The sequence below is a fragment of the Gorilla gorilla genome, chromosome X, assembly GCF_029281585.2.
Source record: "Gorilla gorilla gorilla isolate KB3781 chromosome X, NHGRI_mGorGor1-v2.1_pri, whole genome shotgun sequence".
Taxonomy (NCBI): domain Eukaryota; kingdom Metazoa; phylum Chordata; class Mammalia; order Primates; family Hominidae; genus Gorilla; species Gorilla gorilla.
Genome location: NC_073247.2, coordinates 141,920,371 through 141,935,052, shown reverse-complemented (window position 1 = coordinate 141,935,052; position 14,682 = coordinate 141,920,371). Strand labels below are relative to the sequence as shown.

At 41.7% G+C, this 14,682-nt stretch overlaps 1 protein-coding gene across 1 annotated transcript in view; it reads left to right on the top strand.

Moving 5' to 3' along the window:
* Window positions 1–3,456, top strand: part of ZNF280C (zinc finger protein 280C) — a 65,313-nt gene extending 61,857 nt beyond the window's left edge. The window contains exons 17-19 of the mRNA XM_019019857.2: window positions 791–909; window positions 1,053–1,089; window positions 1,213–3,456. Of these exons, the coding sequence (XP_018875402.1) occupies window positions 791–909; window positions 1,053–1,089; window positions 1,213–1,228 (172 nt within the window). The 3' untranslated portion in view covers window positions 1,229–3,456. The remainder of the gene's footprint in view (window positions 1–790; window positions 910–1,052; window positions 1,090–1,212) is intronic.
* The last annotated feature ends 11,226 nt before the right edge of the window (window positions 3,457–14,682 follow it).

Here is a 14,682-nt window from a genome sequence, read left to right as displayed (position 1 = left end):
TTTGACTAAGATACTAGATTGCAGAATCCACAGACTGTACCTTTTTTGTTTACTGTTATATCTACAATACCTAGTAGTACAGTGTGGGTGAAGAAGGTTCTCAGCAAATGAATATTTATATATTTCAGTGAATGAATATTATATCCTTGCTTTGTAAGTAATAACTTGCACACATTACTTAAGTTGTTAAGGGAGACTTGGCTTTTGAGTCTCTTGATGCCTAGCTTTCAGCAACAAGTTGATAGGTGACAATTTATAAAGCACTAAATGTTAGCGTAATTTGAATATGGCGATGCCATTTTCTTTTCCTTTTTTTTTTTTTTTTTTTTTAACATAGTCTCGCAGCTGGAGTGCAGTGGCACAATCTTGGCTCACTGCAACCTCCGCCTCCTGGGTTCAAGCAATTCTCCTGTCTCAGCCTCCCGAGTAGCTGAGAGTAGCTGGGGCTACAGACTCACGCCATGATGCCTGGCTAATTTTTGTATTTTTAGTAGAGACGAGGTTTCACCATATTGGTCAGGCTGGTCTCGAACTCCTGACCTCAGGTGATCCATCCACCTCTGCCTCCCAAAGAGCTGGGATTACAGGCGTGAGCCACTGCGCCTGGCCAGCGATGCCATTTTCTAGAGAACCATTTTAAATATATCAAGTTTATATAACAAAATTGGAAAATGACGGTTGTGCAGACTAAAATGCAAATCAAGTTAGTACATGGAAAAGTAATTATTGAGCTCATATGGATTTTCATAAATGATAAGAATATTTCTTACTGTCTTCTTTTTTTTCATAGGGGCATTACTCTAGTGTGCCTTAAATGTGATTTCCTAGCTGATTCTTCCGGCTTAGATCGTATGGCTAAACACTTAAGTCAACGTAAAACTCATACTTGCCAAGTTATAATAGAGAATGGTACGTATATATAATTGTGTTTCTTTGATTTTCTGGTATTTATTTCAGTACTTTTGGTCAGACAGCATATGGATCCATGTATTAAATTGATAGTCTCACTCTTCATATATGCTATTGTAAATGTAAAACTCTTTTGATTTCAGTTTCCAAAAGTACCTCAACTTCTGAACCCACTACTGGGTAAGTTTAATTTTCCTTCAGTGCATTTTGCTTTGATGGACTTTAGCACTGTTGTATTTTCTAATGAATCATTAATATTAATATAAATGAAAAATATTAAAGTTTTTTTTTTTTTTTTTAAAGCTGCTCATTGAAATAGATTCCTGCTCCATGGAGTTCGTGCAACCTGGTGCAAGACAAGTTGGAAGTTCCTAAGTTCAAAGTTCTGAAGTATTTTCTCACACAAAGGGCAGTTAAACAGCCAAATTTATGACACTAGCTCTCATTATTCAGCTCTTTTCAGCTTTCAGATGCCACTACATTGTTATTCCACCTTATCTTTGCGTCAGGTTAACATATCTTAACATATTTTTTTCTCCAGTTGGCTCTCTCCAAAAATGCCTATTGTTTTTCTCTGCTATACTTGACTTGCCTTCAGAATATTACATTCCAGATAATATGACTGTTCATCTTTTTCTGTCTGTTTTGTCTGCTTTCTTAATTTCTTATAAGTCTTACATGTTTAGGTCAGATAACCATTTTTTCTTCATTCCTTGTTCATTACTGTTCTATTTTTCATATTTTTCAAATGAAGAAGCAACACATAAGTTTCAAAAAATATCCAGGGTACTCCTGGACAGTGTCCCCTTTTGATGGACACAACTGATACCTGTTCTTTCTTTCCAAGAAATGTGAATTATTTGACTGTGAGACCTCCTCTAGTTTGTGGCCTTCAGAAATCAGATCTTGGGGAGAGTCCCTTCCTACCTGACTGACCTCCCATAAGGCTGATGCTGATTTGGCCAGAGATGACCTCAAGGCCCACCAAATAGAGCACAACTTCCCATTGGGAGCTTTGGCTTTTGATCTTAAGCTTATGGGTCGATTCTAACCAAGAAAAGTCCATGAGATCAGTGCTTCAACATCCAGGTTGACGTTTAACCATTTTGGCTGCTGCTCTTTAATTTTCCTCTAGCAGGCATGCAGTCCAAGGAATATCAAAATTCTGATTGTATGGGAACCAAGGTTACTTTCTTGTTCTTGGATAAAGAAAATTTCTACAATTACAGTTCCCAAAGACACAGTTGTTCATGTTATTTAAAGTTTTATCCAGTATTCTAGGAATTTTCAGCAATACTAATATTCTCATTTTTAAACATTTTTTACATTTTATTTTGTTTTATTTTGGTAGCTTGGTTTTATATTGTTTTTAGATCAGTGCTTCAACATCCAGGTTGACGTTTAACCATTTTGGCTGCTGTTCTTTAATCTTCCTCTAGCAGGCATGCAGTCCAAGGAATATCAAAATTATGGTTGTATTGGGAACCAAGGTTACTTTCTTGTTTTTGGAAAAACAAAATTTCTACAATTACAGTTCCCAAAGTCAGTTATTCATGTTTTCATTTAAAGTTTTATCCAATATTCTAGGAATTTTCAGCAATACTGATATTCACTTTATTTTTTTTCTTTTTTTAAGACAGAGTCTTGCTCTGTCACCCAGGCTGGAGTGTAGTGGCGCGATCTTGGCTCACTGCAAGCTCCGCCTCCTGGGTTCACGCCATTCTCCTGCCTCAGTCTCCCAAGTACCTGGGATGACAGGCGCCTGCCACCACGCCCAGCTAATTTTTAATTTTTTGTATTTTTAGTAGAGACAGGGTTTCACCATGTTAGCCAGGATGGTCTCGATCTCCTGACGTCGTGATCAGCCCGCCTCGTCCTCCCAAAGTGCTGGGATTACAGGTGTGAGCCACTGCACCCGACCGATATTCACATTTTTAAACATTTTTTTAAATTTTATTTTGGTAGCTTGGTTTTATATTGTTCTTAAATTTATTTTACTCTATTTTATTTTTCCGTCACTTCTTTGTCCCAGATTCATGAGATTTGCTGATGTCCATTTTATGTCTACTTTTGAACTCTTCTCTTTGTGTTTGTTTTGTTCTTATTACAAACTCCAAGACATTTCTTAGAATTGTCTACAGATTTCGTGTAGCTACTTATTGGTAGCTTCTTAATTTCATACTTGTCCAGACCATTAGACATTATTATATGCTCTGTCTTGGGCCTATCATTAACATTAGCTTAGGGATTCTGATTTCAAAGACATAAAGAATTGGCAAAACTCTCCTTACAGAACTTAAAACAAGTTTTAAAGTTACATTTCTATACATCTAATACATAATACCTTCTTAGCCATTAATGTAATTCCTCTGGATAAAGATAATATATTCAAAAAATATTGGGACCAAAAAATGCACTTGTTTCTTGCTCATATATATATAGATGTATATTTTTTTTAATTTGTTGTTTGTTTATTTTGGTTACATTGAATACAGATTTGCTGAACAGTTTTGATGTTATTTTTTTAATAAAATTTGTATTGTTAAAGTGCCTTGGAAATTTCTAATAAATAACTTCATATAAAAGCTATCATATAACTATAGGAGCATTGCTTTGCTCCTAGTTCCGTGGAGCCTGATTGCTTGACCTGCAGACTGAAAGCTTTATCTGCTGAGCACATCTTGTACTTTTTCCTCCAGCACAGTTAAAAGCAAACTATTTACACTTTACTAATTTCTTGAGCAGCTAGCAAAAGCCCCCTTTGTGATCTTAATAATCATGAAGGTGGGCAGGCTCTGAAGTCATTTGACTCAATATGGGTGTTTTTTAACTCCAAAATTAGAACTGGACCAGGTACAGTGGCTCATGCCAGTAATCCCCAATACTTTGAGAGGCGGAGGTGGGAGCCAGGAGTTTAAGACCAGCCTGGGCAACATAGCAACACTCTGTCTCTACCACAAAAAAAAAAAAAAGCTGGGTGTGGTGGCATATGCCTGTAGTCCTAGCTACTCAGGAGGCTGAGGCAGGAGGATCGCTTGAGCCCAGAAGTTCGAGGCTGCAGTGAACTATGATCATGCCACTGCATTCCAGCCTAAGCCACAAAGCAAGACCCTGCATTAAAAAAAAAAAAATTAAAACTTCTTTGATACACTTTGAAACACTGAAAGCCAGTGTCATTGGCCACTGCTATGTAGTATACTCCTTGCAATTCATAGTCAGGAGTTGAATCCATTAATTTTAATTTTCCAAACAGATTTCTGCTCTAAATGATTTTCCCAAATCTCCAAAAGGGGCTTATGTCATAGTCGTGGACTTGGTAATCTTTTTCTTTCCATACCTTTCTCTAGGATGTTTTGTCAAACACCATTTTTCTACCCATTTTTTTTTTACTTTTTTTATTGTGGTAAAATGTATGATATTTGCCATTTAAAATCATTTTCATTCAGCAGCATTAATGACACCCAACTTTAAGTTTTAAACTTTTTCCCAGAAATAACAACTTATTTGCATTTTTAGCATTGGTCTTCTTTTTATTTACAGATATTTTCTCTGTCTCTATCACAGTTCAAAAATACAGAAAACCACATTCTTGCTATAGCAGTATTTTAGGTAGAGGTACAGTTTTGTGTTCTTCAATAGGATTCTGTTTCTTATACTATGTATCAAGTTATTTTAAAGTTTAATGCTCTGGAAGTTATGTGTCCCATAGCATCACTTTTTTTAAACTTTGTTTAAATAAAACTATGCAGTCAGTACTAAGCTTACTTGTTATAAGCAGTTGAGTTTTAATAGGTGTTAGTGAGTTTTAGCTTGACAATCTGATCCCTCTTCACCTTCAGACTGTTAGTTATTTCACCTGATTCAGAAATAGCCATGTCATGCATGTGTCCTTTTTTGTTTTCAACTGAATAAAAGGTATGGCTGGCTCAGTTTCAGTCCATCACTATTATTATTTTTTTAAAAAACACTAAATGACAAAGACAGATTCTTGCCCTTCTTTTTGTCACATTTTGGCAAAACACGTCTTTCAGTCTTTTTTCTTTTTTTTTTATTTTTGAGACGGAGTCTTGCTCTGTCGCCTAGGCTGGAGTGCAATGGGGCGATCTCAGCTCACTGCAAGCTCTGCCTCCGGGGTTCACACCATTCTGCCTCAGCCTCCCTAGTAGCTGGGACTACAGGCGCCTGCCACCACGCCCAGCTAATTTTTTGTATTTTTAGTAGAGACTGGGTTTCACCATGTTAGCCAGGATGGTCTCGATCTCCTGACCTTGTGATCTGCCCGCGTCGGTCTCCCAAAGTGCTGGGATTACAGGTTTGAGCCACCACGCCCAGCCCCTCAGTCTCATTTATTCGGTAAATATTACCTACTATGTGCCTGGCACTGTTGTAGTTGTTGGAAATACAAACTGAAATCTCTGCCTTCATGGGACTTACATTTCTGTGTTGGGAGACAGACAATAGAAAGTAAATAAAAACGTATAGTATGTTAATGGTGATGAAGTCTATGGAGGAAAATAAGGGAGATAGCAGCCTTATTGCTTATTGGTTGGGAGGGAGGTTGCCGTTTTAAATTTGTTCGTCAAGTTGGGCCTCGTTGAGAAGATGGCATTTGAGTAAAGACCTGCAGGAGGTGAGGAAGTGAGCCACCTGGGTATCTGTCAGAGGAGCTTTCTAGAGAGGGGAAACAAGTGCAAAAGCCCTGAAGCAGAAATTGGAACCCTCATGTATTGCTGGTGGCAGTGTAAAATGGTCCAGCCACTATGAAAACCAGTTTGGCAGTTCCTCAAAAAGGTTAAGTGTAGAATTACTATATGACCCAGCAGTTTCACTCCAAAGAATCCAAAGCAGAGACTCAGATACTTGTATATGCATGTTCATAGCAGCACTATTCACAATAGCCAAAAGATAGAAATTGCCTAAATGTCACCCACAGATAAAGGGATAAATAAATTATGGTGTGTTGCTGGGCGCGGTGGCTCATGCCTGTAATTCCAGCACTTTGGGAGGCCGAGGCAGGTGGATCACCTGAGATCAGGAGTTTGAGACCAGCCTGGGCAACATGGCAATATGCCGTCACTACTAAAAATACAAAAATTAGCTGGGTGTGGTGGTGGGTGCCTGAAGTCCCAGCTACTGGGGAGGCTGAGGCACAAGAATCACTTGAACCTGGGAGGCAGAGGTTGCAGTGAGCTGAGATCACACCACTGCACTCCAGCCTGGGTGACAAAGCAAGACTGTCTCAAAAGTTATGGTGTGTCCATACAACGGAATATTTTTCAGCCACAAGAACGAAGTGCTGAACGAAGTGCTACAGTGTGTATGGACCTCTTAAACATTACGTTAAGTGAAAGAAAACAGTCATAAAAGGTCATATGTTGTGTGATTCCGTTTATATGAAATATCCACGCAGGAACAGAAAACCAAATACCACATGTTCTCAGAGCTAAAAATGAGAACTCATGAACACAAGGGAACAACAACAGACACTGTTGAGGGTGTTCATGAACCACTTGTAAGGTGGAACATGTAACTGGAGGCTAGCAATAATCATTTTCATGTCAGGCGCGGCAGCTCATGCATGTAATTCCAGCACTTTGGGAGGCCGCGGCGGGTGGATCGTGAGGCCAGGAGTTTGAGACCAGCCTGGCCAACATGGTGAAAACCTGTCTCTACTAAAAAATACAAAAGTTAGCCTGGTGTGGTGGCACACGCTTGTAACCCCAGCTACTCGGGAAGCTGAGGCAGGAGAATCACTGGAACCCGGGAGGCGGAGGTTGCAGTGAGCCAAGGTCGCACCACTGCACTCCAGCCTGGGTGACAGAGTGAGACTCCATCAAAAAAAAAAAAAACAACTTGGCACAAAGCTAAAGTAATCAAAACAGTGTGGTCCTGCCACAGGGTAGAAAAAGAGAAGTGGAATAGAATGAGAGTCCAGAAATAAACTCACACACTGCACTCAAGGGTGACAGAGCAAGGCTCTCAAAAAATCATTTTTGTATTTTTAGAAATTATATCAGGAAAAATAGTATGGTCATTGTGTTCATAAAATCTAAGGAATACATAACTGGGACAGTCACTTTACATGATTTCAAACTCGAGACGTTTCAGACTTAATCGTATCTAGCTTCTCTCTGTAACTCATGCTTGGCTTATTTATCTACCTACTTTTCTTGGAACTATTACTATTTTCAGCCTATTATCCATTAACGAGTTTCTTACTCTGTAAAGTCATACTTCCTGTTTAAACAGCTTCAAGAGAGTGTCTTAATACTAGGATTACAAGGTCCAAGATTCAATACCTGACTCTGCAGTAAACCCTCTCTGCACCCTTACAGGTGCAGTGTAGTGGAGTGGTTAGAGCCCAGGCTCTGCAGCAGACTGCCTAGGTTGGAATTCCTCCCCTACCAATGATTAGATTTGTGTGTGTGACTTTAGGCTCTGTGTCTCATTTTCCTCATTTGTAAATTGCATGTAACAGCATCTACTCAGAATTGAGGGAATTAATTGAGTTAATACAGTATATGTATATCCCACTTAGAACAGTGACTGGCACACAGGAATGCAATCCAACATTGTTACGATTATTGCTACATTGTGACTACCTTTCCTGATTTTATTTGTCTTAATTTTATTCAGATAGAAATAGTTCGAATCTTCACCCAGTTTTTCATTCCAGCCTCCTCACACCACCTTCACAATCAATGACTATTAACTCTCTTTTCCTAACCCAGTGGCTTTCTTGAGGGTCACTGTTGAAGCACATAGTACTAAAGATAAGCATACCATTATATTTCTTGGTTTCTCAAGCTCACCAGACTAATATTTTTAAGGAATGTCTATCAGTGCTCCTGGGTTCACTTTAGTCGTAATTGTCATTTATAAATATTAGGTTAGTGCCAAAGTAATCACGGTTTTTCCCATTACTTTCAATGGCAAAAACCGCAATTACTTTTGCACCAATCTAAAGTATTAAGATATTTCCCCTATATTATACTACCTTATACTTGGCCACACCATAGCTCACCTCATGCTGATACTCATATACCTCTCTTCTCTGATTTTGAAACCCTTCTGCAGTCTGATTCTTGTCAGTTTGGTATTTGACCACCTGAAAAAGCTTAATATCATCAACAAACTTGGAGAGGCTGCTGTGCATGACTTCTACTGTTTCTAATCCTCCACACTGAAAAATATCTGTTTATCCGTACCACTGTGATATACGGTGGCTGGGGGGCTGCTGAAGAGAGTGTAGCCTCGAAATAACACAGTCCTAGGTTTCAATCCTGGTTTTGTATCTAAACAGCTGTGTAGCCTTGAGTAAATTACCTGAACTTGTTCAGTCTCAGCTTCCTCATCAGTGAGAGGCATGTAATGGTGATATTCTTGCAAAGTTGTTGTAAGGAATATATATACACAAACGCTCCTCAACTTACAATGGGGTTGCATTATGACATACCTATCCTAAATTGAAAATATCATAAATTGAAAATGCATTTAACACACCTAACTTACCTAACATCGTAGCTTAGCCTAGCCTACCTCGAATGTGCTCAGAACACTTACATTAGCCTACAGTTCGGCAAACTCAACTGGCAACACAGTACACTGTGTTTTTGGTTGTTTACCCCTTGTGATCTCATGGCTGCCTGAGAGCTGTGGCTCGCTGCCACTGCCCAGCATCACGAGAGAATCTCCTACTGCATATTGCTAGCCCAGAAAAAAAAATTGAAGTACAGTTTCCACTGAAGGTGTGTGTATCCCTTTCACAGCATTGTAGAGTCAAAAAATCATAAGTTGGCTGGACGTGGTGGCTCATGCCTATAATCCCAGCACTTTGGGAGGCAGAGGCAGGCAAATCATCTGAGCCCAGGAGTTCAAGACCAGCCTGACCAATATGGCGAAATCCCGTCTGTACTAAAAATACAAAAATTAGTTGGGTGTGGTGGTGCACGCCTGTAGTCCCAGCTACTCTGGAGGCTGAGGTGGGAGGGTCACCTGAGCCCGGGAGGCGGAGGTTGCAGTGAGCCAAGATGGTGCCCCTGCACTCCAGCCTGGGCGAGGGAGAAAGACTCTGTCTCAACAACAACAACAACAAAAAAAGTCATAAGTCTGGCCGGGCACGGTGGCTCATGCCTGTAATCTCAGCACTTTGGGAGGCCAAGGCGGGAGGATCACAAGGTCAGGAGTTCAAGACCAGCCTGGCCAACATGGTGAAACCCTGTCTCTACTAAAAAAAAAAAAAATACAAAAATTAGCTGGGCATGGTGGCGTGTGCCTGTAATCCCAGCTTCTTGTGAGGCTGAGGCTGGAGAATTGCTTGAACCTGGGAGGCGGAGGTTACAGTGAGCCGAGATGGCGCCACTGCACTCCAGCCTGGGCAACGGAGCACGACTCCATCTCAAAAAAAAACAAAAAAACAAAACTCATAAGTCAAACCATTGTAACTCGAGGACCATCTGTATATTATATATGTATAACGTTTGGCTCTGGGATGACAGAGCAGACAATGAATAAACAATGCTGATGTTACTGCTACTTCTGCTGCTGCTTCAGCTGTTATTGCTGTTAATTCTGTTGCTGCTGTTACTATCACTACTGCTGCTACTGCTGAGACCCTGGAAACGACACATCAGTGGAATCTTCTCTGACAGTTTTAGTGGCAATCCATCAACATTGTGGTTATTCATAACTTTGGCTTATAATTCCCAGGTCTTGAAGTACATTCCTTCAAACTGTCGGGTGGATGACATCTTATCACAGTGCTTCAATTACATGTGGCATAATTCTCTAATGTCAGAAATGAGTGTAGCTCTGGCTTTTTCTGTCTTAAGGACTATGAAATGACACTGCCTTATTGAAAACTACTACGGAATCCTGTCTGCTCTGGAGGGAAGCATTCCTTTTGTGCTAAAGAACCCCTTCTTTAAAAGAAACTTCTTTATTCATTATTACCAGGAATTCATTTCCAGAAATAAAGGAATCTTGAATCAATGAAATCTTGGGTACTTATTCAATACAATTAATTATATGAAAACATGTAATTTTTTTTCTTTTTTTTTTTTTTTGAGACAGGGTGTTGCTCTGTCACCCAGGCTGGAGTGCAGTGGCACAATCTCGGCTCGCTGCAACCTCTGCCTCCCGGGTTCATGCGAGTCTCCTGCCGCAACCTCCTGAGTAGCTGGGATTACAGGCACCCGCCACCACGCCCAGCTAATTTTTTTTGTATTTTTAGTGGAGATGGGGTTTCCCCATGTTGGTCAGGCTGGTCTCGAACTCCTGACCTCAGGTGATCCACCCGCCTCGGCTTCCCAAAGTGCTTAGGATTACAGGCGTGAGCCACCGTTCCTGGCCAAAAACATGTAATTTTAAATAGCAGTGGTAAAGTGTTCTTTCCTTTTGTAGGACTTTTAAAATGATTGAGAAATACCTTGCTTTCTCAGAGAGTAGGGATATTTTCACTCAATCTTGAAATTGTCCTTTTCTGTTTTCCCCTTATCTCCATTTTTCCCCCTCGTCTATCTTCTCCAGTATGTTCTCCTAACTAGATTATCATAACATAGAATGGAAGGAAAGTGTTAAGTTGTGTAAGTGTTTTTCTTGATAAAATAACAGAATAGGGTATTTCTATCTAGCAAATCTTCAGTGCCTCAGAACATAAGAATCCTTGATAAATTAGTAGATACCCCAAGCTTGGAAAACTCAGCTACTTAACAAGTTGTCTTATTGATTGAGTCAAATCCTTAAAGGCCACAATTTGAAGTAATTTCAAACAGTTGACTTAGTTCTCTTGGTAACTTCCAAGTGGCTTTGCGGTCAAGTTACCTCAGTTTTGAATAATTTAAAAGAAGGACATATTCAGCACGGCTTCATTTTTAAAACTGAATGATTGGGAGCTACATGAATGATCTTCCATTTTCATTCTTTACAAGTGTCCTTTATGTCAGGGGAATTGGATAAGGAATAATACACAAATGTTTATGCATAAAATACATTTTATATTTTATCTAAATTCAAGGAAATACCATAAAGGTGATTTTCGATTCCATTATGCAAATGCAGAAACTGAAAATAAATGGTTATCAGGAAGTACTGGCTTGTTCATACTACAGAGCACCATTTTTCCTGCTCTGGTTTTAATCCCTCTTCCCTTCTTTCTTTACTGAAAGGTCTATACTATTCGAAGCTGACTTCTGATCTGTTGACAAGTAAACAATCCTTATCTAGAGACCTAAAACTTCATTCTCTTCATAGCTGTCTTAACATGCATATGGCCATAGAAACCAGTGCACAATCACTATTTTTGTTGTTCAGAGGAATGGAGAACTGAAAAGGACCTTGGAGGTCATTTCTTCCCATCCTTCAAATGGTGCAGGAAGCTCCTCTAAAATACTTCTTTTTTAAAAGTTTCAGTTGTTCAAGCTGGCCCATCCGTTCCTAGACTTTCCATCCCCCTGCCTTGCCCTCCCCTCCTGGGAGGATGATTTGTTCCTCAGGAGCCTGCTCAACCCTTACCCCCACGTTCTGGGCCCAAGCCTGACCTAAGAATGAATTCAGCTAAGAATGAAGGGAATGAAGTTGTCGATCTCCGGATGAGGATTGTTTACTTGTCGACAGATCAAAAGTCAGCTTTGAATAGTACAGACCCTCCATTAAAGAAAATGCTCTGATTTGATTAAAACCAGGGCAAGGAAAATGGTGCTCTATAATGTGAACAGGTCAGTACTTCCTGATAACCATTTATTTTCTGAATGACAAATTACCTCAGTTTCCACCTCTGCAAAATGGAATTGAAAATCATTTTTACAGGATTTTCTTGAATTTCAATAAAATAATATCTGGCATCTAACATCAACTCCCATCTAATCTACTAGTTAATCCTAAATGAAGCAGAGATGGGACCATTAACTTCAGGCCCAGAAGCACATCCTCCTCTCAGGGTTGAGAGAAATAGAGAAAGATAAGGGAAATTAACATTGTGGTTCAGACCATTCAGTTCTAGTCTGCTCCAACACTTGGCAGTCATGTGGCCTTCGGCAGGAAGCTTTGATCATTCTGTACCTCAGAGGGTAATTGTGATGTGAGGATTAAGCATGACGGTCCACATTAAGCATATAACATTGTACTTAGTAGTACACAGCACTCGATAAAAGTTAGCTGCTATTAATAATTGTCATTATTTCGGTTGGAAGCATCGAGACTGAAAACTAGATGTGGTCTGATATCATCCTTCTCATTTGGTGATCTCCCTAAATAGACAGGGAGAACAACAATGCCTGGGGTACCTCTCCTTTATCTGAAGTGCCAGGGTTTCTACCTGGAATTGGTGAGTAGGGGTCAGGTCAGCCTGTTTTGTTTTGTTTTGTTTTGTTTTGTTTTGAAACGGAGTCTCACTCTGTCGCCCAGGCTGGAGTGCAATGGCACTATCTTGGCTCATTGCAACCTCTGCCTCCCAGGTTCAAGCGATTCTCCTGCCTCAGCCTCCCAAGTAGCTGGGATTACAGGCAAGGGCCACGAGGCCCAGCTAATTTTTTGTATTTTTAGTAGAGATGGGGTTTCACCATGTTGGCCAGGCTGGTCTCAAACTCCCAATCTCAGGTGACCCACCCGCCTCGGCCTCCCAAAGTGCTGGATTACAGGTGTTAGCCACCGTGCCTGGCCCAGGTTTTTTATTTATGCTTGTACCTGAAACTTTCTCCAGTACTTTGAGATTAAATTCAGAGGGTCACAGTACCTACTTTATCGATGGGGAAGGGATTAAGTACCACCTATAGATTCAAATCAGGTTATGAGGTCCATTTCTCATTCTAGTTCAACTACATCATGGCTTAGGGGCCTCTCTCTACGCCCTCTGGTGGGTTTGTTTGTTTGTTTTTCTGAGACGGAGTCTTGCTCTGTCGCCCAGGCTGGAGTGCAGTGGCGTGATCTCAGTGGCGAGATCTCAGCTCACTGCAACCCCTGCCTCCCGGGTTCAAGCAATTCTCCCGCCTCAGCCTCCTGAGTAGCTAGGATTATGGATGTGCGCCACCACACCCAGCTAATTTTTGTATTTTTAGTAGAGACAGGGGTTTCACCGTGTTGGCCAAGCTGGTCTCCATCTCCTGACCTCGCGATCCACCCACCTTGGCCTCCCAAAGTGCTGGGATTACAGGCGTGAGCCACCGCGCCCGGCCAATCCTGGTAGTCTTTAAGAGAGACCACTGGCCAGGAGCGGTGGCTCACGCCTGTAATCCCAGTACTTTGGGAGGCCAAGGCGGGCAGATCACGAGGTCAGGAGATCGAGACCATCCTGGCCAACACGGTGAAACCCCGTCTCTACTAAAAATACAAAAAATTAGCCGGGCGTGGTGGCAGGCACCTGTAGTCCCAACTACTTGGGAGGCTGAGGCAGGAGAACCGCGTGTACCCAGGAGGCGGAGCTTGCAGTGGGCCAAGATTGCGCCACTGCACTCCAGCCTGGGCGACAGAGGGAGACTCCATCTCAAAAAAAAAAAAAAGACTACCAGGACTGCCTACCTACCCAGCTTCAAAATCTGTCTCCCTGGGCAGGTGAGGTGTTTCTCAATGTCTCCTCTCTGTCCCTCCCTTCTACCAGTCTAGTAGGTTTCACAGACTCCCCTTAGGAGAGTTAAGCCCTAGTGATTTGGCAGAGGTAGCTGCAGGGCACTCCCAGCCCATTCCCTTTTATGAGTAACCCCTCTAGTTCCAGGTGTCTAAATGCACAGATTGGGACCAGGATTAGCGCCTTCTGTTTGAGCGTCCATCCCGGGAAATGGTCAGTACTGGTCAGAAAAAAACTGGTAAACTTTCCTGCCTCCTGCCTTCACTAATTAATCTTACCAGCAGGAGGCGCGCGGCAGACATGTAGTCTATTTTTTCTCACTCTCATCTTGAGCCTTGTGTCCAGAGTGGTTGATACTCAGGTTATACTCGGGATTAGTCTTCGGTTGTCTCTTATAGATAAGAGGGTCTTGCTTCCTAGTTTCAAGGAAACAACCCAAGGACGTTGGGTATAACTGGAACCGTTTCACTTACGCTAAGTTTAGGGCCTGAAAAGATCCACTTTATCAGGCTGAGTTCCCTGATTACCCAGATCGCCCTGGGGTTCATACAGCTGGTTTTGAAGCTCTGGCTCAGGAAAAGTCATTTCTGATTTTAGGGCTCACTAGGAAGCCTAGGGGTAACGACCCCGTCCCCACCCCACCCCACCCCCACCCCAGACCTAGAGGCACATCAGAATCAGCTGTGGACATTCTAACAATACAAATTAATTCCTGGGCCTGCCCCCAAGATCTGCCTGACCAGAGTGTTGGGGGCTGCGGCCCCAGGAGTCTGTACTTTAACAAGTCCCTCACTGGTTTCATGCTGTTAGCTGTGAACCGGCATTTGGGAACCACTAATCTAGGGGAATCTCTGAGAACCTGTCTCAGTCCTCCTGCCCCAGCACGGCCTCTTAGGGGCATAGAAGTCAAGGGGACTTGGAATCAGAACAAGGTTTTTTTGGTTTTTGTTTTTTGTTTTTGTTTTTGTTTTTGAGATGGAGTCTTGCTCTGTTGCCCAGGCTGAAGTGTAGTGGTGTGATCTTGGCACACTGCAACCTCTGTCTCCCTGGTTCAAGTAATTCTCCTGCCTCAGCCTCCCAAGTAGCTGGGACTACAGGCATGCACCACTATGCCTGGCTAATTTTGTATTTTTAGCAGAGACAGGATTTCACCATGTTGGCCAGGCTTGTCTCGAACTCCTGACCACAGGTGATCCACCCACCTCGGCCTCTGC